The 25,395-nt window shown below is 47.7% G+C and overlaps 1 protein-coding gene across 4 annotated transcripts in view; it reads right to left on the bottom strand.

Moving 5' to 3' along the window:
- The window catches only part of NPLOC4 (NPL4 homolog, ubiquitin recognition factor), an 87,614-nt gene that overhangs the window by 41,254 nt on the left and 20,965 nt on the right, over positions 1-25,395 (bottom strand). For 2 of the 4 annotated variants that reach the window (XM_045376492.2, XM_074020919.1), the window contains 8 exons: positions 21,320-21,496; positions 18,792-18,840; positions 17,273-17,367; positions 14,914-15,037; positions 12,138-12,317; positions 7,419-7,505; positions 3,439-3,510; positions 2,140-2,266 (listed from right to left, as the gene is read on the bottom strand). In XM_045376492.2, the coding sequence (XP_045232427.2) occupies positions 2,140-2,266; positions 3,439-3,510; positions 7,419-7,505; positions 12,138-12,317; positions 14,914-15,037; positions 17,273-17,367; positions 18,792-18,840; positions 21,320-21,496 (911 nt within the window). The remainder of the gene's footprint in view (positions 1-2,139; positions 2,267-3,438; positions 3,511-7,418; positions 7,506-12,137; positions 12,318-14,913; positions 15,038-17,272; positions 17,368-18,791; positions 18,841-21,319; positions 21,497-25,395) is intronic. The other 2 variants (XM_074020920.1, XM_045376493.2) reach the window with 2 other exon arrangements.

Here is a 25,395-nt window from a genome sequence, read left to right on the forward strand (position 1 = left end):
CCTACGTGTGGCAGGGGTGTGGGGATGTGACACCGAGAAGAGTATGACGATACCTTTCTCCCCGTCTGTAAATACAATGCTAGCCCGGCAGAATTCTAAATGACATGAGCGCCTTTGTTCTCTGCTCCCCTCCTGGGTGCCCAGTGCCCTCTGCCTGACGCCCCAGCTACTCTCCAGCTGCCCTGAGTCTCCCACCATGAAAGCACCCCTCCCCAGGGTGCCCTCACTAACGGGTTCTGTAACGCAGAATTCCCAGACCCTCCTTCAATCCTAGCCCAAATTCCCAACCCTTCCCTTAAGCGCTCAACCCAAGCAACAATTTAGGAAAATAAATCTGACTCAACTAATTCACATGTGAAATAGTTAACATGTATTAATTATTAAAATAATTAACATGTGAAAGATGCCTATCACTATTCAAAAAGTATATTCATTTTGAAAATCCATCTAAATGCACCTTACATCAAGGAACTAACTGCAGGCTAGGCAACACAGCAAGACTTCGTTTCTGTTAAAAATTTAAAAATTAGGCCAGGCACGGTGGCTCACACCTGTAATCCCAGCACTCTGGGAGGCCGAGGCGGGCGGATCACGAGTCAGGAGATTGAGACCATCCTGGTTAACATGGTGAAACCCTGTCTCTACTAAAAATACAAAAAATTATCTAGGTGTGCTGGCGGGCGCCTGTAGTCCCAGCTACTTGGGAGGCTGGGGCAGGAGAATGGCATGAACCCAGGAGGTGGAGCTTGCAGTGAATTGAGATTGCACCACTGCACTCCAGCCTGGGCAACAGAGAGAGACTGTCTCTGGGGAAAAAAAAAAAAAAAATTTTAAAATTAGCCGGGCATGGTGGCGCACACATGTAGTCCCAACTACACGGAAGGCTGATGGGGGCGGATCACAAGAGTCCAGGAGTCACACCAGTGAGCTGTGTGACTACACCACTGCGCTCCAGCCTGGGTGACAGAGCAAGAACCTGTCTCAAAAAAACAAACAAACAAAAAGACACAAAAACCTGGCAAGCTCAAGAATATGCAGCAAAGTGCAAAAACTTCTGCAGTCAGCTTGAACACTTTTCTTTCTTTTTTTAAAATATGTTTTATTTATTTTTTGTAGAGATGGGGTCTTGCCATGTTGCCCAGGCTGATCTCAAACTCCCAGTCTCAAGGGATCCTCCTGGCTCAACCTCCCAAAATGCTACGATTACAGATGTTGTAATCCCAGCACTCTGAGAGGCCAATGAGGGAGAACACCTGAGGTCAGGAGTTCAAGATCAGCCTGGTCAACAAGGCAAAACCCTGTCTCTACTAAAAATACAAAAATTAGCCGGCTGTGGTGATGTGCACTTACAATTCCAGCTGTAGGCTGGGGCATGAAAATCGCTTGAACCCAGGAGGCGGACGTTGCAGTGAGCTGAGATTGCGCCACTGCACTCTAGCCTAAATGACAGAGTGAGACTGTCAAAAAAAAAAAAAACCCGCTTTTTCCTTTTTGAGATGGAGTTTCACTCTGTTGCCCAGGGGAACATCCTTGTCCATATATACATACACATATATACATACATATATATATATTTTTTTTTCTTTTCTTTTTTTGAGTCTTGCCCTGTCACCCAGGCTGGAGTGCACTGGCACAAACTCAGTTCACTGCAATCTCCGCCTGCTGGGTTCAAGTGATTCTCCTGCCTCAGCTCCTTGAGTAGCTGGGATTACAGGTGCCCACCACCACACCCAGCTAATTTTTGTATTTATAATAGAGATGGTGTTTCACTCTGCTGGCCAGGCTGGTCTCAGGACTCCTGGACCTCAAGCGATCCACCCACCTTGGCCTCCCAAAGTGCTGGGATTACAGGCGTGAGGCACCACACCCAGCCAAAATAGTGGACTTTCAAGGACAGCACTGGCCTAAAGGAGAGCTCTGTGGAGGTCCTGATTCTGTTGTGAGGTTTGGGGTTTGTGTTTATAGTTTTATGCTGTTAAGTTCAGAATTTTTACCATAAAAAGAAAGGAGGAATTTACATCCCACAAGCCCAGTAAGAAAGTCCACTATAACTAAGTTAAGGATAAAAGGCTACCAAAAAGAGGAACAAAATATATTAACGAGATGGTAATATTTACATTACAACTGTCCCTGTTATACCTGTAGCCACTGCAGTAACAAACTTGGATCCAAAATGTCCATCGGGAGAGAGCCGGCACATGTTGGGATGCTTGTTCTGGAAGTCTCCTGCAGTGATGCACTCTTCTGAACTTAGGAAATAGGTGTCCTAAGACAAGAGAAGCAGCCTATCAATTTTACAGCATCATGCCAAATATGTTTCTATTTCTTCATTAAAAAATGAGAACTAAGTCAGGTGCAGTGGCTCACACCTCTAATTCCAGCACTTTGAGAGGTGGAGGTGGAAGGCCCACTTGAGGACAAGAGTTCGAGACCAGCCTGGCCAACACAGCAAAACCTGGTCTCTATTAAAAATAAAAAAATTACCTGGGTATGGTGGCACACACCTGAACCCAGGAGGAAGCTGTAGTGAGCCGAGACTGTGCCACTGCACTCCAACCTGTACGACAGAGCAAGACTGTCTCAAAAAAAATAAAAAATAAGAACCAAACTATAAAACTCAAAACCGCCAGGCGCGGTGGGTCACGCCTGTAATCCCAGCTCTCAGGGAGGCAGAGGCGGGAGGATAGCTTGAGCCCAGGAGTTCAAGACCTGCCTGGGTAATATAGGGAGACCCCGTTCTCCACAAAAAGGAAAAAAAAAAAAAAGACAAAAAAAATAAAACTCAAAACCACTTTGAAGCAACTATCTACAATTCCTAACCATTACCAATTCCTCATCTAAAACCACCCACGACTACGAAGGCCAGAAGCACTATGCAAACCACCCGCCACGGGCTGAGCCCTGAAAGTCACTGTTTTGTAAAGGTAAGATGGGTTTAGCTCTATGAGACCAGGAGATCCGGCCTTCATTGATCAAGAAGACCTTCTTGAAAAATAATGGGGCCTGAGGGCTGGGTGCAGTGGCTCACGCCTGTAATCCCAGCACTCTGGGAGGCCGAGGTGGGCAGATCACGAGGTCAAGATCAAGACCATCCTGGCTAACATGGTGAAACCCTGTCTTCACTAAAAATACAAAAAAATTAGCCAGGCATGGTGGCGGGTGCCTGTAGTCCCAGCTTCTCGGGAGGCTGAGGCAGGAGAATGGCATGAACCCGGGAGGCGGAGCTTGCAATGAGCTGAGATTGCACCACTGTACTCCAGCCTGGGCAACAGAGCGAGACTCCATCTCAAAAAAAAAAAAAATAATAATAATAATAATGATGATGATAATGGGGCCTGAAAGCTAGAACCAGCGGTGCAAAGAGACCCTGAGAATGCAGGCCAGTGCCATCTGTAACCAAGCCACAGGGCCACATGCACATTCCTATCTCCACCTCACCTTATTTCGACTGTAGCGGACTGTACCCTTTCGGGTATCTTCTGAGACGAGGTCTGTAAATATCCAGCCAACCTTAATAAAAAGGAAAGTATCTTTTAAACATCTCTTTAAGATAGATGATGAATGGTTGGGTGTGGTGACTACGCCTGTACTCTCAGCACTTTGGGAAGCTGAGGCAGGAGAATCATGAGGTCAAGAGATCGAGACCACCCTCGCCAACATGGTGAAACCCCGTCTCTACTAAAAATACAGAAATTAGAGTGCGGTGGCTCATGCCTATGATCCCAGCACTTTGGGAGGTCGAGGCGGGTGGATCACCTGAGATCAGGAGTTCGAGACCAGCCTGACCAACATGGAGAAACCCTGTCTCTGCTAAAAATACAAAATTAGCCAGGGTGGTGGCACATGTCTGTAATCCCAGCTACTCAGGAGGCTGAGGCAGGAGAATCACTTGAATCCGGGAGGCAGAGGTTGCGGTGAGCCGAGATTGTACCATTGCACTCCAGCCTGGGCAACAAGAGCGAAACTCTGTCTCAAAAAAAAAAAAAAAAAAAAAAATTAGCTGGGCATGGCCGGGCGCGGTGGCTCACGCCTGCAATCCCAATACTTCAGGAGGTCAAGAGGGCGGATCACGAGGTCACGAGATCAAGACCATCCTGGCTAACACGGTGAACCCCATCTCTACTAAAAATACAAAAAAATTAGCCGGCCGAGATGGCAGGTGCCTGTAGTCCCAGCTACTCAGGAGGCTGAGGCAGGAGAATGGTGTGAATCCGGGAGGCGGAACTTGCAGTGAGCCGAGATCGCGTCACTGCACTCCAGCCTGGGTAACAGAGTGAGACTCCATCTTTTTTTTGTTTGTTTGTTTGTTTGTTTGAGACAGAGTCTCGCTCTGTCGCCTAGGCTGGAGTGCAGTGGCCCGATCTCAGCTCACTGTAAGCTCCGCCTCCCGAGCTTACGCCATTCTCCTGCCTCAGCCTCCCGAGTAGCTGGGACTACAGGTGCCCGCCACCTCGCCCGGCTAGTTTTTTGTATTTTTTAGTAGAGACGGGGTTTCACCGTGTTAGCCAGGATGGTCTCGATCTCCTGACCTCGTGATCCACCCGTCTCGGCCTCCCAAAGTGCTGGGATTGAGACTCCATCTTAAAAAAAAAAAAAAGATAGGCCGGGCATGGTGGCTCAAGCCTGTAATCCCAGCACTTTGGGAGGCCGAGACGGGCGGATCACGAGGTCAGGAGATCGAGACCATCCTGGCTAACACGGTGAAACCCCGTCTCTACTAAAAAATACAAAACACTAGCCGGGCGAGGTGGTGGGCGCCTGTAGTCCCAGCTACTCGGGAGGCTGAGGCAGGAGAATGGCATAAGCCCGGGAGGCGGAGCTTACAGTGAGCTGAGATCCGGCCACTGCACTCCAGCCTGGGCGACAGAGCGAGACTCCGTCTCAAAAAAAGATAGATGATGAATGTTTTCTGGCTTTTGCCCAGAGAGCTCAAAAAGAATGTTCTCAGTCAGAAGCTCCTTTTTGTGAGCCAGGTTAATCTACATCAATGGGTTCCTCAAGTAAGATGCCAGGCCACACCCAGGGATCTCCATCTCTGTTCAGTAGAAACTGGCCACCCTCCCTCTGGTGCTGCTGGCTTAAAGATGAGTTTCTTCAGCCCCAACTCTGCCCAGCACCATGTGGATGCAAGAGACACAGCAGTGAGTAAGACCAACAGAAGGTGGGTGAAAAAGGCACTTAAACTCCCAAGAGGAAGACAGACAACAGGCAAGCAAATAAACATTTCACAGAATAGGTCTTTCCCAACAAGCTAAGAAAAAGGATTCCTAGAGAAAGGCACTTAAGATAAAAGGGGAAATATAATGCAGACTTCACATAGTTGCTCCTGGGAGCTCCAGTTCAAGGTCAGAAGGAAGCATCTGAGGGTATCGGGATCTGAAACCTGCGACCCAGCACCCCCTGCACATTCAGTGTGGCAGTGCCTGTGTGCTGTGGGATCCTCAGGCCCGCCTCTGCCTGTGAATTCTTGCACCAGAAGCCTGTCGCAAGGCCGCAGGAGAAGCACTTGGGTCCCGGCAGTTGTCACTTCTGTCCTCGGGAAGGATCTGTGGCCCATGACTCTCCCCAGCACTACCTGACACACAACTCTTCCCATCCGTCCCCAGCAGATATGACCAGCACACTGGGAGACTTTCACTGTCTTTAAAGATGCCCCAATGAATGAAAACCCAAGGTGATGGCAACAGAGAAAATGAGACTTAAAGGATTAATGTAATTAAGTAGTAAATAAAGCAGAATCAAAATCAAACTGAGAAATAGAAGGGCTTAGAAACTCATATTTTGGGCCAGACATGGTGGCTCACACCTATAATCCCAGAACTTTGGGAGACCAAGGTGGGTGGATCACCTGACGTCGGGAGTTCAAGACCAGCCTGGCCAACATGGTGAAACCCCATCTCTATTAAAAATACAAAAATTGGCCGGGCGCAGTGGCTCAAGCCTGTAATCCCAGCACTTTGGGAGGCCAAGGCGGGCGGATCACAAGGTCAGGAGATCGAGACCACAGTGAAACCCCGTCTCTACTAAAAATACAAAAAATTAGCCGGGCGCGGTGGCGGGCACCTGTAGTCCCAGCTACTCAGGAGGCTGAGGCAGGAGAATGGCGGGAACCCGGGAGGCGGAGCTTGCAGTGAGCCGAGATCGCGCCACTGCACTCCAGCCTGGGCAACAGCGTGAGACTCCGTCTCAAAAAAAAAAAAAAAATTAACTGGGCGTTGTGGTGGGCGCCTATAATCCCAGCTACTCAGGAGACTGAGGCAGGAGAATCACTTGAACCCGGGAGGCAGAGGTTGCAGTGAGCCAAGATCGTGCCACTGCACTCCAGACTGGGTGACAGAGCAAGACTCCTAAAAATAAAATAAAATAAAATAGAGAGAGAAACTCAGGTTTTGAAGAAAAGTATTTAAGTAATTTCAAGATTATGAACTGTAAGACTACAACAAATTAGGCCAAAAAATTGGACCAATCTCTTTTCAACAAGAGAATTTCCAGAATTTGAACCAAAATATGACCCTAAATGAAGATGCTGACTCCTTGTTAGAAACAGGATGTTTCTTTCATAAGAGAGTAAAACTGCGTATGGACTGCTCACTGACACTAGGTTTTAAGTCACATTTGCAGTCTCACCCCCTTCATCTGTAGAGAGGATGAAATAATCTAGAGATTATTTTTCACAGTCTGAGATGATTAGGAAATAAAGGATAAAACATACTTACTAATATTAAACTTGTAAGATATGTTCAAATTCATGGCTCTACATGAATTTATAAAAATCGTTCCTGGGAACTTTATCAATGATGTCAGATAAACCAGATCAACAGAATAAAAAAGGAAATTCTTGTCTCATTTTCTAACTGTTCCATGAAACTAGGAAGAACTGTAGGCTCAGAGAGCTAAATTATCAACAGGAAATGAAACGATGATTGATGACGGAACAGCAGAAGCTCCAAGTGCACGACACGGAACATGAATGTTGTCAACGGAACGCCAGCCTTGACTGTCCTCGGCTTCCAAGCTACATGAAGGGACGGCTCAGGCAGAAGGGACACACATGCACAGGGGAGCCAGCAGGGGTGCAGCTGGGGTCTGACTCCTGCTTCTATTTCCCACTTGAAGCAGTCCTCAACAAGTGTGGCTGGAAGGCTGAAATACAACAGCCAGATCCGCACTGGGATTTTTTTTTTTTTTTATGCTCAAGAAAACGTTCTCATTTTAGTTTAAGTCAGAGGAACATAAAAGTTATTGGTGCCCAATAAACACACGTGAAGTTTCAAAACGTATGGTGCCTGCACCTGACCTTGTGCAGCTGGGGAGAGCCAGTCCCTGACACAGCCCGGCCACTCCCCCAACTCTCCCTGGCCTGGATGCTCAACAGAGCCTGGCCACTCCCCCTGCTTGGCTGCCAGATGCCTCAGTACCTTCCGCAGGCCAAGTTTGGCAGCAATTTCATCGACCACTTCAGCTTTTGGATCCTCAAGAAGCTCCAAGCTGTTCTGTGTACCAATCTGCAGGGAATCAAAGGGAGAAGACGGACTTAGAGCAGAGGGCTCAGGATGCAGCACTCCAAGCCCTCCCAATTCCAGCTCCAGGTCACAAGGAGTGCTGGGGGCCTTCTTGTCAGAAAGGAGAACTACAGCCACAGATAAAACACATGCGACACGCCTCCCGGCTTCTCTCCTTCTAAGGTTGCGCTGTGCCTTTTACCAGGACTGCAAAACATGTGGCACACAGGGCCCAGCTGATGTGTGTGGCACGGCTCTGCATCAGGAGCACTCAGGACTAAGGGAAGGTCTATACTCCTGCCTGTTTTAAAAGTTCCTTCATCAGGAAATGAAGTTATTTTCAAACTTCCTTGGATAAGTAGCTTCACTCCAAACAGCTTTGGCTAAATTAGGCAAGACTCAAACTGTAAGATAACATCTATTCCCAGAAAACAGGCCTGGACAATCTGCGTGCCGCTCCGCAGAGACAATGCGCTTGGCTTCACAGCTAAGGTACTGAATTGGAGAGACACTATGAACTCCACAGAGAGCGATGAGCTCACCAACCCTAAGGAAGGGAAAAGGCATTCGAAAATCACCACCTCCTTCCATCTGGCACAGGGCAGTCGATGAGCTGTGGCTTCGACTGGCTCCCATGCAAATGAAACCAGCCACGGCACATGACTTCCCAGAGTGGACCAAGCTTACCAAAATCGTTAATGTTCACTTAAATGTAGCCTGCGGGTCATTAATAGGTGTCATTTCATGCAGAAACCCCAGCAATAAGAATAGGAAAGGTAAAGGTAATCCCAAATTGAGTTGCAATAACTGGGCATATCCTTGCAAATTAGTCAAAATCTGGCAAAACCACAAAGAAGTTTACGTTTGCTGGGTATTACCCATATGAGGTCATTAATACCTCCAGAACACAGGTTAAACCACAAACTCAGAGAAAAATCTAAGGAAAAGGAGTTGTTTAATGACATGTGGCAACATAAGCAAATTTTTGTGTGTGTATTTTTAGTAGAAATGGGGTTTTGCTGTGTCAGTCAGGCTGGTCTTGAACTCCTGGCCTCAAGTGATCTGCCTCGCCCCTACAAAGTGCTGGGATTACAGGCGTGAGCCACCGCGCCCGGCCTCAATTATACTTTTAATAGAACCATTGAGCTCTCCATGAAAGAGACCCCTTAAAAAAACTGAATCTGAATACTTTGTGCTTGGAAGAGCAGCATACTGAGTACAGCACAGTGACCTAAGGGTTGAGACTTCACTGGCGGGGTCTCTACTGCCATCTAGTGTCTCTTTTTAAAAGAACCATGGCAAAGGCCTCATGAAACACTACATCTATTGTTACGCAAAGATACCAAAACTGTCACTGAAAATCCATATAAATACAGCTAAGAAAGACACACATTTCGTGCAGGGGCCAATAGCAAGCCTGTACACCAGCTATCACCCATGCACAACCTGCAGTTTCAGACTCTAATCAGCAACCTCTGAGAGCAGCTGCAGGGCACCCCAGCCTGCCTCCCAGTCAGGTTATTTAAATAGGAAGCCAGTCATCCAGTGATCTCCACAAGACAGTGTTAGGTGGAAAAAGTGCACATAATATAGTATACGCACAAAGAAACAAAGAAGGGGGATAGTATGATTGTGTGTGCATGCATATGTGTGTGTATCTGCTTACACCAAAAATGTCACACATACAAAGAAGACAAAACTAGCCAGGCTCAGTGGCATACACTGACAGTCCCAGCTACTTGAGAGAAAGATAAGAGGATCTCGCTCAGGAGATCCCTTACAAAACAAAACAAAACAGGCACAATGGCTCATGCTGGTAATTCTAGTACTTTAGGAGGCCAAGGCAGTAGGATCACTTGAGGTCAGGAGTTTGAGACCAGCATGGGCAACACAGAGACCCTCTCTGTATTTAAAAATAAAAAAATAGGCCGGGCACGGTGGCTCACGCCTGTAATCCCAGCACTTTGGGAGGCCGAGACGGGCGGACCACAAGGTCAGGAGATCGAGACCATCCTGGCTAACACGGTGAAACCCCGTCTCTCCTAAAAGTACAAAAAATTAGCGGCCGGGCGCGGTGGCTCAAGCCTGTAATCCCAGCACTTTGGGAGGCCGAGTCGGGCGGATCACGAGGTCAGGAGATCGAGAACATCCTGGCTAACACGGTGAAACCCCGTCTCTACTAAAAATACAAAAAACTAGCCGGGTGAGGTGGCGGGCGCCTGTAGTCCCAGCTACTCGGGAGGCTGAGGCAGGAGAATGGCGTAAACCCGGGAGGCGGAGCTTGCAGTGAGCTGAGATCCGGCCACTGCACTCCAGCCTGGGCGACAGAGCGAGACTCCGTCTCAAAAAAAAAAAAAAAAAAATTAGCCAGGCGAGGTGGCGGGCGCCTGTAGTCCCAGCTACTCGGGAGGCTGAGGCAGGAGAATGGCGTAAACCCAGGAGGCGGAGCTTGTAGTGAGCCGAGTTCGCGCCACTGCACTCCAGCCTGGGCAGAGCAAAGACTCCGTCTCAAAAAAAAAATAAAGATAAAAATAAAAATAAAAAAATTAAAAAAGAAATTAAAAAAATCAGGCCGGGCGCAGTGGCTTACGCCTATAATCCCAGCACTTTGGGAGGCTGAGGCGGGTGGATCACAAGGTCAGGAGTTTGAGACCAGCCTGACCAACATGGTGAAACCCCGTCTCTACTAAAAATACAAAAATTAGCCAGGCATGGTGGCAGCGCCTGTAATCCCAGCTATTCAGGAGGCTGAGGCAGGAGAATGACTTGAACCGGGAAGTGGAGGTTGAAGTGAGTGGAGATCGCGCCACCGTACTCCAGCCTGGGCAACAGAGTAAAACTCTGTCTCAAAACTAAAAAAAAAAAAAAATCAAACTTCGGGAAGTCCAACTAAAAAGATTTTAGGCTGAGCATGGTGGCTCACACTTGTAATCCCAGAATTTTGGTAGGCTGAGGCGAGTGGACTGTGTGAGCCCAGGAGTTCCAAACCAGCCTGGGCAACATGACGAGATCTGATTACACACACACACACACACACACACACACACACACACACTACATATATATACACACACACACACAAACACACATATATATGATATATATGTCAGGTGTGGTGGTGCACGCCTGTAGTCCCAGATACTTGGGAGGCTGAGGCAGGAGGACTGCTTGAGCCCAGGAGGGCTGCAATTGAGGCTGCACTGAGCCGTGATATGACTACTGCACTCCAGCCTGGGCAACAGAGTGAGACGCTGTCTCAAAAAGAAAACAGGTTTTAAATTCTAGGGGCTACCTCTAGAGGAAAGCAGGGTAAAGGGAAATGAATAAGCCTTGTTTGTAAATATGACTTTGGAAATGTGCACATTTTTTTTCTTTTCCAACTTTTAAAAATACTTCTGGCTGGGCACAGTGGCTCATACCTGTAATCCCAACACTTCAGGAGGCCAAGATGTGAGGATCACTTGAGACCAGTAGATCAACACCAACCTGGGCAATATAGCGAGACCCTGACTCTACCAAAAATTTAAAAATTAGCTTGCATGGTGGCATGCACCTGTAGTCCCAGCTACTCAGAAGTCTGAGGCAGGAAGATCGCTTGAGCCCAGGAGGTCAAGGCTGCAGTAAGCCATGATTGCACAACTGCACTCCAGTCTGGGCAACAGAGCAAGACTCATCTCTAAAAAATAAATAAATAAAAATTAAAAATTTCTAACATAACAGCTAATGTAAAGAATTTTACAATGAATACTCATATACCCACCACTAGATTCAGCATGAACATTTCCTATGCACTATCTGTCCCTCTAGTCACCCATCAATCCATTTTTCTATTGGATTTCAAATAAGTTACAGACATAAATGTACTTCTCCCTAAATGGTACAGCATGCGTATCATTAACTAGCATTCAGTATGTTTAGTTTTTACTTTTGCAATAAAATGTATGTAAAACACACTATATAAATAGTATACATAATTACAAAACAAATTAAAATTTATATAAACATACACACACAGCCCAGTTCCTAAAAACCGGAAATACAATGTGTAACTGGTTGGTGGCATAATCATACTGAGAGGGCCTTCCAAGCACAGTGACTAGCTGTGTACACACCCTACGGATACACCCTCAGGACACTTCTTTCTCCTCCAAACAAATCTGAAGTTGTTTTCAGCCCTATTTGGTGGCAGTGTTGTTATTCCGGTGACACTCTGGTGACTGGTGCTGAGGTGTGTCTGTGGCCTTCTCCACGGTCCCTACGACAGCGACCGCTGCACAGTGGAAGAGACCCAGAGTGACACAAGGAGGACTGAGCACCTGGACACTATGGAGGCAATGAGCGTCCCTGGACACAGACAGCAGACGAGATGAAAACACCGGATCAATAGTGGCAAATGTACCGGGTGTGTAAGAAAATACCCTTATCCTTAGTAACTGAAGTAACTATCCAATATACTGAAGGTTTTAGGAGCCATGCTCTCACTCTCCAATAACTCAGAAAATGTTGTGCACATGCACCGGCGTGTGACAGAAGGGGCACAAACAACAGAGCGAACAGGGCAAGGCCTCTCCTAAAGGGCGTCCCCCACAGCCTCCAAACACAGAAACTCAGGAACTTGAATCCCATCGTGTTTACCTGAGGTGGCTCATAAATCGCAGCCACTTCAGCCCTGATGCCAAGGGGAATGTCTTTGTGCTCCGTGTACCGTCCATATAAGTACCCGAAATGCTGGTTCCCTGTTTTTCTCCAGAAGTCAAGAAAGCGGTCAGCGACGGTGTGATTCTCAAACATGATATTGTCCACATGCCTGTACTTCTGTAGAGTTAACAAGAGTGGGCTGATGAAAATATGCCATCAAAAATAAATCACTTGTTTTTCTAGCACAAACCATTCATAAATATATTTTACCTAGTTCTTTAAAAACAAACCAATAGGGTGTGCTGGTGCATGTCTGTGGTCCCAGATACTCAAGAGGCCGAGGCTAGAGGATCGCTTGAGCCCTGGAGTTCAAGTCCAGCCGGGGCGACAGAATGAGACCCCTGTATCTTAAAAAATAATCATCTGGGCCGGGTGCAGTGGCTCATGCCTGTAATCCCAGCACTTTGGGAGGCTGAGACGGGTGGATCACAAGGTCAGGAGATCGAGACCATCCTGACTAACACAATGAAACCCCATCTCTACTAAAAATACAAAAAATTAGCCAGGCGTGGTGGCAGGCGCCTGTAGTCCCAGCTACTGGGGAGGCTGAGGCAGGATAATGGTGTGAACCTGGGAGGCGGAGCTTGCAGTGAGCCAAGATGGCACCACTGCACTCCAGGCAACAGCAAGACACCATCTCAAAAAATAGAAAAATAAAAAAATAATAATCTGCTATTCTATTTAAAAAAATAAAAACAATAAACATTACTAAAGAAAAAAACCAGTCAGGTGTGGTGGTTTATTCCTGTAATGCCAGCACTTTGGGAGGCCGAGGCAGGCAGATCTCTTGAGGCCAGGAATTAAACCTCAAAAATTATTCAACACAGTGAAACCCTGTCTCTACTAAAAATACAAAAATTGGCCAGGCGCAGTGGCTCAAGCCTGTAATCCCAGCACTTTGGGAGGCCGAGACAGGCGGATCACGAGGTCAGGAGATCGAGACCATCCTGGCTAACACGGTGAAACCCCGTCTCTACTAAAAAAAAATACAAAAAACGGCCGGGCGCGGTGGCTCAAGCCTGTAATCCCAGCACTTTGGGAGGCCGAGACGGGCGGATCACGAGGTCAGGAGATCGAGACCATCCTGGCTAATATGGTGAAACCCCGTCTCTACTAAAAATACAAAAAACTAGCCGGGCGAGGTGGTGGGCGCCTGTAGTCCCAGCTACTCGGGAGGCTGAGGCAGGAGAATGGCGTAAACCCGGGAGGCGGAGCTTGCAGTGAGCTGAGATCCGACCACTGCACTCCAGCCTGGGCGACAAAGCAAGACTCCGTCTCAAAAAAAAAAAAAAAAAAAAAAAAAATACAAAAAACTAGCCGGGCGAGGTGGCGGGCACCTGTAGTCCCAGCTACTCAGGAGGCTGAGGCAGGAGAATGGCGTAAACCCGGGAGGCGGAGCTTGCAGTGAGCTGAGATCCGGCCACTAGCACTCCAGCCTGGGCGACAGAGCGAGACTCCATCTCAAAAAAAAAAACAAAAACAAAAATTAGCCAGGTGTGGTGGCTCATGCCTATAATCCCAGCTACTCGGGAGGCTGAGGCAATAGAATCGCTTGCATCTGGGAGGCGGAGGTTGCAGTGAGCCGAGACTGCACCAACTGCAATTCAGCCTGGGCTACAGAGTGAGACATTGTCTCAAAAAAACAAAAACAAAAAACAAAAAAACGAAACAAAACAAAAACGCTCTGCCCTTTAGACCACTTCAGAGTCCAGTGGCGGGGTGGGGTGGGGAGGTATAGGAGGATGGAGATGGCTTTCATCTATCAATAAATTCAAAATAATTCCATTGTGATTTAACCTAAAATACAGGTTTTCACAATCTCTAGGGCAAAAAACAAATGAGTTTTCTTTTTTTTTTTTGAGACGGAGTCTCGCTCTGTCACCCAGGCTGGAGTACAATGGCGTGATCTCGGCTCACTGCAACCTCCGCCTCCCGGGCTCAAGTGATTCTCCTGCCTCAGCCTCCTTAGCAACTGGGACAACAGGCGCCTGCCACCACGCCCGGTTAATTTTTGTATTTTTAGTAGAGATGGGATTTCACCATATTGGCCAGGCTGGTCTCGAACTCCTGACCTCAGGTGATCCACCCGCCTCAGCCTCCCAAAGTGCTGGGATTACAGGTGTGAGCCACCATGCCCGGCCAAAATAAAGTAGTTTTCAAGAAGAAAAAAGGAATGGAGAACACAGGAGATTTCCAAAAAAGTCAAGGAGGCCACGGAATTCTCTCTAAGGAGCCGTTTTCTCTAAGGGCACAGTGGCAGCAGGAAGGCGAGGTAGGCTACTCTCAGAGGCGGGACAACGAGAGCAGAACATCCAGAAAGGCCGGAACGCCCCCTCCTTCCTGAGCCACATTCTCTCCTTAAGTCAGCCTGGACGGGTGCTCAGAGCTGGTCCAAGGGGTGCCCCTTTACCAACCTTCAGAGACAGTTTCCTCACAACCACTGAGGATTTTAAATAATCACCAGGAACATTCTGCCTCCATATGAGCCAGCAAAAAAGAGAACTGAGGGCTCATACTCCATACCTCCAAGAGCAACAAGCCTTAAAAATGACATATTCAGCGCACCACTTCCACAAAAGCGTCATTCAATCCATCAGACAGTACTGAAAACCCGCCGCGGAGGTGCTAATGGCATTCCACTCCAAGCGGCTCTTCTGGAAATACTCGTTTCTCAGCCATGAAGACAAATCTAGACAGACAGGGAACAGCTCACCTGTCTGTTCAGCGTGATGGCGCTCGGCTGGCACTTAGTACAGATGCCGTTCGGCCACGGGAGGTGCCCCTCGCACCCTGACTTAATCTTGCAGCTGATGTTCTCCAGGGCAACAAATTTCCCCCTACGTAGAAGAGAAGCAACTTACTTAAACATCACATTGGTGAAAAGTTGAGCAAGAGGCTGGAAGCTACATGTTAAGTATCTTACACTTCCTGAACAGCATCTCAGGAGCTAAGCACGTGGCAGCAGCAGGGAAGATGTGCTAAGGATGTTTCTAATGGAAGCTCTACTTGCAGTTCCAGCACATTCCGAATCCTAGCTTGTCCCATATACTGCAACCACACAGAAACACACAACTACTTTCCTACCAAACTGTGGTGTTTTTTTACTATCTATCACTAACATGCAAGAAAGTTTGCAAGAATATTGCAGAATATCTATTGACGTCACCTGTGCCACTGAGCGGACATGAGGCTGGTACAGGTTTCATTACATTATCAGCAACGTTGACATTAGCCCAGTACTTAAGATATTTGTAAAAAATTATTATTCATGTGAAAAATCTGATTAGGATATATAATTAAGGCAACTTCACTGCTTTAGGCTAAAATAAAAACTACTGTTGAAGATTGTCAATGAGAAAGTCCTGGACCCTACTCTGAACTTCTTCTTTTTCTCCAGCTTTATTGAAACATAATTGACAAAAAAAAAAAAAAAAAATTTTATCTTTAAGGTGGACGTGAGGTTTTGTTTTTCAGATAAAAACTATATACTTACAGTGTAAGAAATGATATTCTGAAACATGTCCACACTGTGGAATGGCTAAATTAAGCTAATTAACATATGCATTACCTCACATACTGATCATTTTTTGTGGTGAGCCATTTTTGGTATCATAGCATCTAGGAAGAAATGACTCGTCACCAAATCTGCATGTTAATGGCAGCCACAAACATGCCCCCACTAGGGACTGTGATCCTTGACCTAGACTGACAAAAGGCTGACCAAGTCTCTTTCACTACAATCAATCTGCACCCACTCCTTAGTCCAGAGAGTTCCATAGCTTTTCCCACTGACAAGCAATAGTGGGTTTCTAGTAGGTTTCTTCTTCTGGTCTAACATTTTTAAAAAGTCATTTTAGGATGTCAGCGGGTTGTCAGAGAAAAGCTACAATCAGGCGAATATGACATCCTTCACAAAATGTTGCTGACTTCAGTTCAGCCACCATCTCCTCTTGTCGCACTGACAGGAATTACAAAATAATAGCTGAAGCCTGTTACTTTCTGGTAGGGTGTACAGAGAGCCAACAGGAGAAAGTCGTACAGGCAAGGACTTGCCACGGCTTAAAAGAAATCAAAATGCTCAGTTCACCCCTCTCTGGCCACTGTTACCACCTGTGCCTACCTGGCTGAGCCTATGGGCAACTACTGTGGTGCCCTGAGGACAAGTGGCTGCAGCCCCTGCTGTGGCTGAAAACCAAGCTGACTCAGAGGCCGGGCTCTAGGGAAAGGATTGCCAGGCACTGAAGTGGGGGAGCTGAGATTATCACAGGGTAGTTGTTTTTCTGAAAAGCAGAGAATGAACTCAGATCACAGATACAAGAGGCCACCATCACAGATGCTATCTTGCCGGGGCGGTGTGTGTGGGGACAGCCTCTGTCCGACACTGCACTGTGGCTACACAACCAGATGCCTGCACAGTCACTGCCTTGCTAGCTCCCTTCTAGAACCAGGTTGGCCAGGTGAGGGGGCTCACACCTGTAATCCAGCACTTTGGGGAAACCAAGGCAGGAGGATCACTTGAGCCAAGGAGTTCCAGACCAGCCTGGGCAACATAGCGAGACCCCATCTCTTAAAAACATGTATGTGGGCCGGGCACGGTGGCTCACGTATGTAATCCCAGCACTGTGGGAGGTCGAGGCGGGCGGATTACGAGGTCAGGAGATCTAGACCATCCTGGCTAACACAGTGAAACCCCGCCTCTACTAAAAATACAAAAAATTAGAGAGGCATGGTGGTAGGCACCTGTAGTCCCAGCTACTCGGGAGGCTAAGGCAGGAGAATGGTGTGAACCCAGGAGGCGGAGCTTGCAGTGAGCCAAGATTGCGCCACTGCACTCCAGCCTGGGCGACAGAGCCAGACTCCGTCTCAAAAAAAAACAAAAAACAAAAAACAAAAAACAAAACATATATGTGTACATAAAATATAAATAAATATAGAACCAGGGTAACATTCAAAGGCGTGTGGCCCCTTCTCATCTTTACTTCTCTCATTCACACGTTCAGTGGCTATAAGCAACAACTGCCAGATACACAAAAAGGAATTTACGCACAACCAGGTCATAGCAAGCTGCTTACTTGTCAGCCCCTCCAGTCAGCTTCCGGATGTAGGCATGGAAGGACATGTGCTTCACAGGAGGCTCGAGATGGTTTAGATAGTCCTCATCGAATGGCTGCCAAGACACAGAGTAAGCAAGTGCAGTCACACCTGCTGGGTGCTCCAGGCGCTGAGCCTCCGTTGTGCACAGAGGCCAGGCAGCATGGCCTCGGCAAGTCAAGGCCCACAGCCAAAGCAGGTACTGGGGTCTCCCTTACCACTCTAGGTCAGAACCAAGTTTTTCTTTTTTAAATTAATTGATTTTCGTTATTGTTGTTTTTGTGTGTTTTGTTTGTTTATTTGAGACAGAGTCTCACTCTGTCGCCCAGGCTGGAGTACAATGGCACAGCGGCACAATCTCTGCTCACTGCAACCTCCACCTCTGAGTTCAAGCGATTCTTCTGACTCTGCCTCCCAAGTAGCTGGGACTATAGGCACGCGCCACCACGCCTGGCTAATTTTTGTATTTTTAGTAGAGACGGGGTTTCAGCATATTGGCCAGGCTGGTCTCAAACTCCTGACCTCGTGATCCAACCGCCCCGCCCCCCAAAGTGCTAGGATTACAGCGTGAGCCACTGAGTCCGGCCAATTTAATTGTTTTAGAGATGGGGTCTCACGCTGTTGCCCAGGCTGGAGTACAGTGGTACAATCACGGCTCACTGCAACCTTGACCTCCCAGCCTCAAGTGATTCTCTTGCCTCAGCTTCCCGAGTAGCTGGGACTACAGGCGTGAACCATCACACCCAGCTAATTTTTAAAATTTTTTGTAGAGACAGGGTATACAAAAAAAGAGTTGCCCAGGCTCAACAACTCCTAGGTTCAAGTGATCCTCTCACCCTGGCCTCCCAAAGTGTTGGGACTACAGGTGTGAACAGCACATAGCCAGAAGCAAGTTTATGGGTGGGCCATAACTTTGTGGGCCAGTTATCTTTTCAAGATTAAAATGAATCTCTATTAAAAACAAAACATTCTAAGTCAAATGAGTTTCAGGAAAATTTTGCAAAAAGAAATGCCACAAGATGAGGCAAGAGATGCCTCATGAAGAAAACCAGGTTGGCCTTCCTGCTGTAAATCCAGCATTAACAGCTCCAGTCAGCATCATTACGGTGACTCTCAATCTCACCAGGACAAACCAGTACAAGAGATGTGAGATTCAAGGCAAAGTAAATCGAAACAACGATAAGCACGGAAGCCGACAGACTCAGCTTTGTGTCAGATCTGAAAAGGATTGTCCAGGGAGTCTGCTGTAAATGCTGCCCCTTTATCACAGCCACACAAATGCTTCAGCCATTCATAATCAAGCGAGAAGGTCACTCCCATAAATAAAGGCTCGTCTTGTGTGCAGCTTGCACTAGGGGGAATATGAGGCCCAGGGCAATAAATAGATAAGTTCTTTGAACCACTACAACCAAGTGCATGGACTCAGGGAAAGCACTTAAGACAGCTGTCTACCCGCAGCCCCCCACACCGGCCCAGAACTTACTCCGCAGAGACTCTCACCTCTAGAGGGACGCAGTGCACGCATTTCCCCAACGGGCCGTGGCGGCATCTGAGGAGAGTAACAAGGCAGAAAAAGGCAGAGCAGTGAGGATGTCTGTGTTCCACTGCTGCCATCTCACACGTACGTCCTACTTTAACAGTGTTTCCGTGCCCACATGGAGTTATATTCCAGATGGCACATGGATGAACGTTTATATTTTAATTGTTGTTTTGTTTTGTTTAAAGACAGGCTCTCACTCTATCACCCAGGCTGGAGTGCAGTGGTGATCATGACTCACTGCAGCCTTGAATTCCTGGGCTCAAGCACTCCCACCTCAGCCTCCCGAGTATCTGGGACTCCAGGTGTGTAGCACCACACCCAGCAGTTTACTATTTATGTTGATATGAATGAGAAAAAACAGACCTGCACATCAAACCTGTGACTTCATGAGGATCAACTGCTTAAAATAACAAAAACCAAAGATAAAAGTGAACGAACTCAAAGTCAATTTAAGTAGTTTTTTGGCCAAAGGTGGTGGCTCATATCTCTAATCCCAACACTTTGGGAGGCTGAGATGGGTGGATCACCTGAGGTCAGGAGTTAAAGACAAGCCTGGCCAACACGGTGAAACCCCGTCTCTACTGAAAATACAAAAATTAGCTGGGCATGGTGGCAAGTGCCTGTAATGCCAGCTACTAGGGAGGCTGAGGCAGGAGAATCACTTGAACCTGAGAGGAGAAGGTTGCAATGAGCTGAGATTGTGCCACTGCACTCCAGCCTGGACAACAAGAGTGAAATTCCAACTCAAAAAAATAAATAAAATAGTTTTTTGGTTTTTTTTTTTTTTTTCTTTTGAGACGGAGTTTTACTCTGTCACCCAGGCTGGAGTGCAGTGGTGCGATCTCAGCTCACTGCAACCTCCACCTCCTGGGTTCAAGTGATTCTCCTATCTCAGCCTCCCAAGTAGCTGGGATTACAGGCACACAGCACCATACCTGGCTAATTTTTGTATTTTTAGTAGAGACGGGGTTTCACCATATTGGTCAGGCTGGTCTTGAACTCCTGACCTCAGGTGATCCACCTGCCTCAGCCTCCCAAAGTGCTGGGATTACAGGCATGAGCAACTGTGTCCGGCCAAGTCCATTTAAAGAAAAAGCGTTAAATAAATAATAACAAAGCTGGTACGTGAACATGGCAAAGGGCCTGAGAGCCGTGCATAAATAATCCAAGTTTGGAAAATACCTACTTCATGTGCATTTTGGGAAATAACAAAAAAACAAAAAACAAAAAACACTTGTCCCATGGGTTTCTGACATTTTCAGTCACAGAAGCCTTGGGAGCACAACACACACAACGTGAAGGCAGTGGTGGCGTGGTGAGACGCCGGTGGCAGTCCCTCTGGGACTCCATCAGATCCCTTTCTAAATGGAGTCAGAATTCTTAGATGCATACAGGCTCTGTGTTTCGAAACAGAGGTGGTCTCTGTACTTCCTAATAAACAGGCAGGCTCTACCTGATGACGGGTCAGAACACACACACACACACACACACACACACACACACACACACACACGCGCGTGCGCGCGCTCTCTCTCTCAAAAGTTGCTAATGAAGCAATGAAAACAGATCATGCAAGCAAGCCAGCACCAGGCCCCTGGGAGGAAACACAAATGGAAAAGGCATGCCGGCTAATGGCTATGGCTACAAAGTGGCTCCATGCCAATGGCAGCCGAGTGCCATTTATGGTTCTCTGAGCTAAGACATAAAAGTTGCTAATGCAGCATTTGGAATCCCAGTATCTCAAAGTCAGCACCCCGTCACATCTACAGAGTGATGCATTTTGAAAACGACCCCACTGCAGAGACAACCTTCGCTCAGATAATTTCACATGGCCAAGTGTAAACTCAGATCCTTCTCACTGGTTTATTTAAAAGGAATTGCAAAAAATCTAAAACAAATATATATATACATAAACACTTCATATAGCCCCAGGTGAGGAGGGAATATTCCAAAGCACAGCATCTTCTGCAAGTGAAATGCTCGCTGCAGGGATGGAGAGCGCACACTAGTGTGGCAGGTCAAAATCATCCAACCACTACGAAATGAGAGACACAGCACGCACCTCACACGGGTGCACACACACAACTACCTGCCCCTTCCCTCTTCCCTCCCCTGCAGCTGCTGACTAACGTCCCACTCTGCATGGAAGTCAGCATCTCCAGAGAATATCACAGTAAAGACTTGGTGTGAGGCCCCCAACTCCCCCAATACCTTTCCAGTCTCTTTGTACCCAATGCTTCAAAACTTCTTATGGGAACATATTTTGACATTGAAACTGATAAAAAGCTAAAAAACAACAACAAAAAAAAAACTGATAAAAAGCTAACAAGATAACTTGGAAGTAAAGTTTAACCTGAAAATAGTAAAACTTAAGACTTACATTTCTTCATCAGATACTTATTAAAACAGGACATGTTATAAATATTTTCCTTTATTCACCCATTAAGATCACCACATGTAGGACCCTAGAATCCCATGGATCACTTACAGCTGTGGGTCTCGGCTTCGGTAAATCTTCCCATCCTGTTTGCTGAGGTACTGATCAATCTCATCCTCCACCACGTTGGGAGCGCCAAAGACCCTGAAGCCCGGTGGAGCTGACGTCTCCATTTCAGATGAGGGCCCAGCAAGGCTCGAGGGAAACAGGAACAACAAATCGCCATGCCTGTTCAAATGACAAACAGAGGCCAATGCCTTCCCTTACCACCTGAGCTTCATGGAACCCCAACTCGGATATCTGCAAAAAGCAAATGCCAACAACCACCCCTGTAGGCCTAAATAATGAGGTTTCTAATTTTAAGACCACAATTCTCTTCTAACATCTCCCCTATGTTTCTTGGCATTATAAAGACCAGTATGCAGGTCTCTGGAATTTAATTTTTCTTACAATTTTACCTTAAAGTCTGTGAAGCCTCCATACACCTAAATGATTTTTCATGTACACACAGCCACAATGGACCTGCTGGGCATCAGGGCCTCTCCTCCCACCTCTCACCCTCTGCTTGGCCCCCACCTCCCTCAGCCATTCCTCTGGCCTCTGGGAGGCTCCCTCCTCCCCCAACACTGCATGTGCTGGCTGCATGTATCTCCACTGCTTTATTGGCGTTCACATACACACGGAAGCACAGACACACATGGGAGCTGTCACTACTTTTAAAAAGTGGGATTGGCCGGGCTCGGTGGCTCATGTCTGTAATCCCAGCACTTGGCCGGGCGTGGTGGCTCAAGCCTGTAATCCCAGCACTTTGGGAGGCCGAGACGGGCAGATCACGAGGTCACAAGATCAAGACCATCCTGGCTAACACGGTGAAACCCCGTCTCTACTAAAAAATACAAAAAACTAGCCGGGCGAGGTGGCGGGCGCCTGTAGTCCCAGCTACTCGGGAGGCTGAGGCAGGAGAATGGCGTGAACCCGGGAGGCGGAGCTTGCAGTGAGCTGAGATCCGGCCACTGCACTCCAGCCTGGGCGACAGAGCGAGACTCCGTCTCAAAAAAAAAAAAAAAAAAAAAAAAAAAAAAAAAAAATCCCAGCACTTTGGGAGGCCAAGGCAGGTGGATCACGAGGTCAAGAGATCGAGACCATCCTGACCAACATGGTGAAACCCCATCTCTATTAAAAATACAAAAAAATTAGCTGGGCATGGTGGCGCATGCCTGTAGTCCCAGCTACTCGGGAGGCTGAGGCAGGAGAATCACTTGAACCCAGGAGGCGGAGGTTACAGTGAGCTGAGATCATGCCACTGCACTCCAGCCTGGTGACAGAGCAAGACTCCATCACACACACACAAAAAAGTGAGATTAGCAGAGACATACTTTTCTACTTCAACGACCCCTCATAAAATCCTCCAAATATAAGGGGTCTGCGTCTAATTGCTATGACAATGGCTGCACGTTCCCCAGTGAGGCTGCTTAACCACTCCTCAGCCACTCCCACACTGACGAGTATGCACACTGTCTGCCAGTTTCTGCCACCATCAACACCACCCAAAAACACCCACGGACAGACGTCCCTGCAGTTTTCCTTCTAAAGGGCAAACTCCCAAGAGTCATGCTTAAGGGTTTCTGTTTGTCTCTGAAGCTGCTGACATACGGCTTTCCAAAAAGGCTGCCACAAGTCACATTTGGTTTTCCATCAGTTTCAGTCTAAAGAGTCACGCTGCCAACTTGGTGCCAGGCTTGACTGCCATGGCAAACTGCTGACCTCAGAGACCAACAAGCATCTCCACTCACAGTCCACAGAAGCCGCCTGGGGTCCCAAGTGACCAGAGATGGCTGCCAACACTAACCCTCCAGGCCAGCCTCGGAAGAAAGGCTGCAGCATGTCCTCTGATGGATATTTAACTGCTGCCAACAAGACACACACACAGGACACAGACTGAGAGGGCAGGATCCACAGCTCCAAACCAACACAGTGTGAAGGAAGAACAGAGGCCTCAAGGACACACGGACACCGGGCCTCAGGGCAGCTCTTCAACTAATTTCTTACCTCCCCTTCTTCTTCCCTCATTCGGGGGTGACGAACATTACCGAACATTACGAAGTCAGAGATGTCTGTTTCTTTCTCTTTTTTTTTTTGAGACAGAGTCTTGCTCTGTCACCCAGGCTGGAGTGCAGTGGCGCAATCTTGGCACACAGGAACCTGCATCTCCCGGGTTTAAGCGATTCTCCTGCCTCAGCCTCCCAAGTAGCTGGGATTACAGGCATGTGCCTGCCACCACGCCCAGATACTTAGTGTATTTTCAGTAGAGACGAGGTTCCTCCACGTTGGACAGGCTGGTCTCAAACTCCTGACCTCAGGTGATCCGCCTGCCTCAGGCTCCCAAAGTACTAGGATTACAGGCGTGAGCCACCACATCCAGTCAAGACGTCTGTTTCTAATAGCAGATTACATATTCCTAAACACCCTCTAACTACTAATACAAAAAACTTGACTTACACACTAGATCAATTTCAACAAATATACTCTAAAATCAACTGCTGAGCTCTAAAGAAAGTGGAGGAAATCCTCAGAGGACAAACCCAGCAGTGCACTCAAGACAGCAGCCAGCAACACAGAGCTCAGAGCTGCTTACGGGGCCAAGGCCACTCTCAGTAATTCACTCACAACTTTGGGCCTACAGCAGTTTGCTGAGCACTGGGAGACAAGGACTTGAGCTTCCCTGCCCAGAGGGGGCAACTGAGTCTGAAACTTCCACATAAATGCAGATAACCAAAGAATGCCTCAACAGCTGTGAAAAACCTACCAGCTGAAAATAGGAACCAAGGAGGAAGCCCATCTGCCTCTATCTAGTATAGAGCAAAAAAAAAAGTCACCTCTGAGACTGTAACTAAAGGCCTGCTGGGCCATGAATCTGCGGCAGAACCAGGGATGATGACATCTGGTTCAGAAAGTCCAAAGACAGAAATTAACTTGAAGGAGTTGTAGGTCCATCACACCCCCCTGTGCCAACAAAAGCAAATGCAAACCTTCTCTGTAGAAAAGCTGCTAAATCTGGACCGGGCACAGTGGCTCACACCTGTAATCCCAGCACTTTGGGAGGCCGAGGTGGGAAGATCACGAGGTCAGGAGATTGAGACCATCCTGGCTAACACAGTGAAACCTCATCTCTGCTAAAAATACAAAAAAAATTAGCCAGGGGTGGTGGTGGCAGGCACCTGTAGTCCCAGCTACTCAGAAGGCTGAGGCAGGAAAATGGCATGAACCCAGGAGGTGGAGCTTGCAGTGAGCCGAGATCGCGCCACTGCACTCCAGCCTGGGCGACAGAGCGAGACTCCATCTCAAAAAAAAAAAAGAGGCCGGGCGCGGTGGCTCAAGCCTGTAATCCCAGCACTTTGGGAGGCCGAGGCGGGCGGATCACAAGGTCAGCAGATCGAGACCACAGTGAAACCCCGTCTCTACTAAAAATACAAAAAAAAATTAGCCGGGCGCGGTGGCGGGCGCCTGTAGTCCCAGCTACTCAGGAGGCTGAGGCAGGAGAATGGCGGGAACCCGGGAGGCGGAGCTTGCAGTGAGCTGAGATCGCGCCACTGCACTCCAGCCTGGGCAACAGCGTGAGACTCCGTCTCAAAAAAAAAAAAAAAAAAAAAGAAGAGTAACACACTACCACGCAAGTAAGACTGGGTAGAGACATAATTAACCAAGAGTTAGACTAGCAAAGACTCAGAGACAGAAATTCTGAGACAGAATATCAACCTTTACATGGGATATTAAATGAACAACGAAATGGAAGAAGAGGGTTAGTGATAGAGGCGATCCAAAATGACCAGGCGGGATTCTAGGACATGGAGGCGGCAGGTGCCAAAGTCAGTGGCTCTTCCCAAATCTCCCTCCTGCAGACAGCTAGACCGCATGCCAGGTCCCACCGATGCATCTACAGCAATGTAGGGGCAGGGATACAAGTGGGGGCAGACAGATACCAACAGTCACAAGACCCAAGAGGCAGGCTCCCATGTCTCACAGCCCAGATGGGGAGCACTCAGCCACCCAGTGGTCTTCACTGGAGGCCAGTGGGCCAACGTGGCAGCAGAGCAGAAACTAGGAGAAACCAGGAGCAACATGGCACC

The sequence above is a fragment of the Macaca fascicularis genome, chromosome 16 (genome assembly GCF_037993035.2).
Source record: "Macaca fascicularis isolate 582-1 chromosome 16, T2T-MFA8v1.1".
Lineage (NCBI taxonomy): Eukaryota > Metazoa > Chordata > Mammalia > Primates > Cercopithecidae > Macaca > Macaca fascicularis.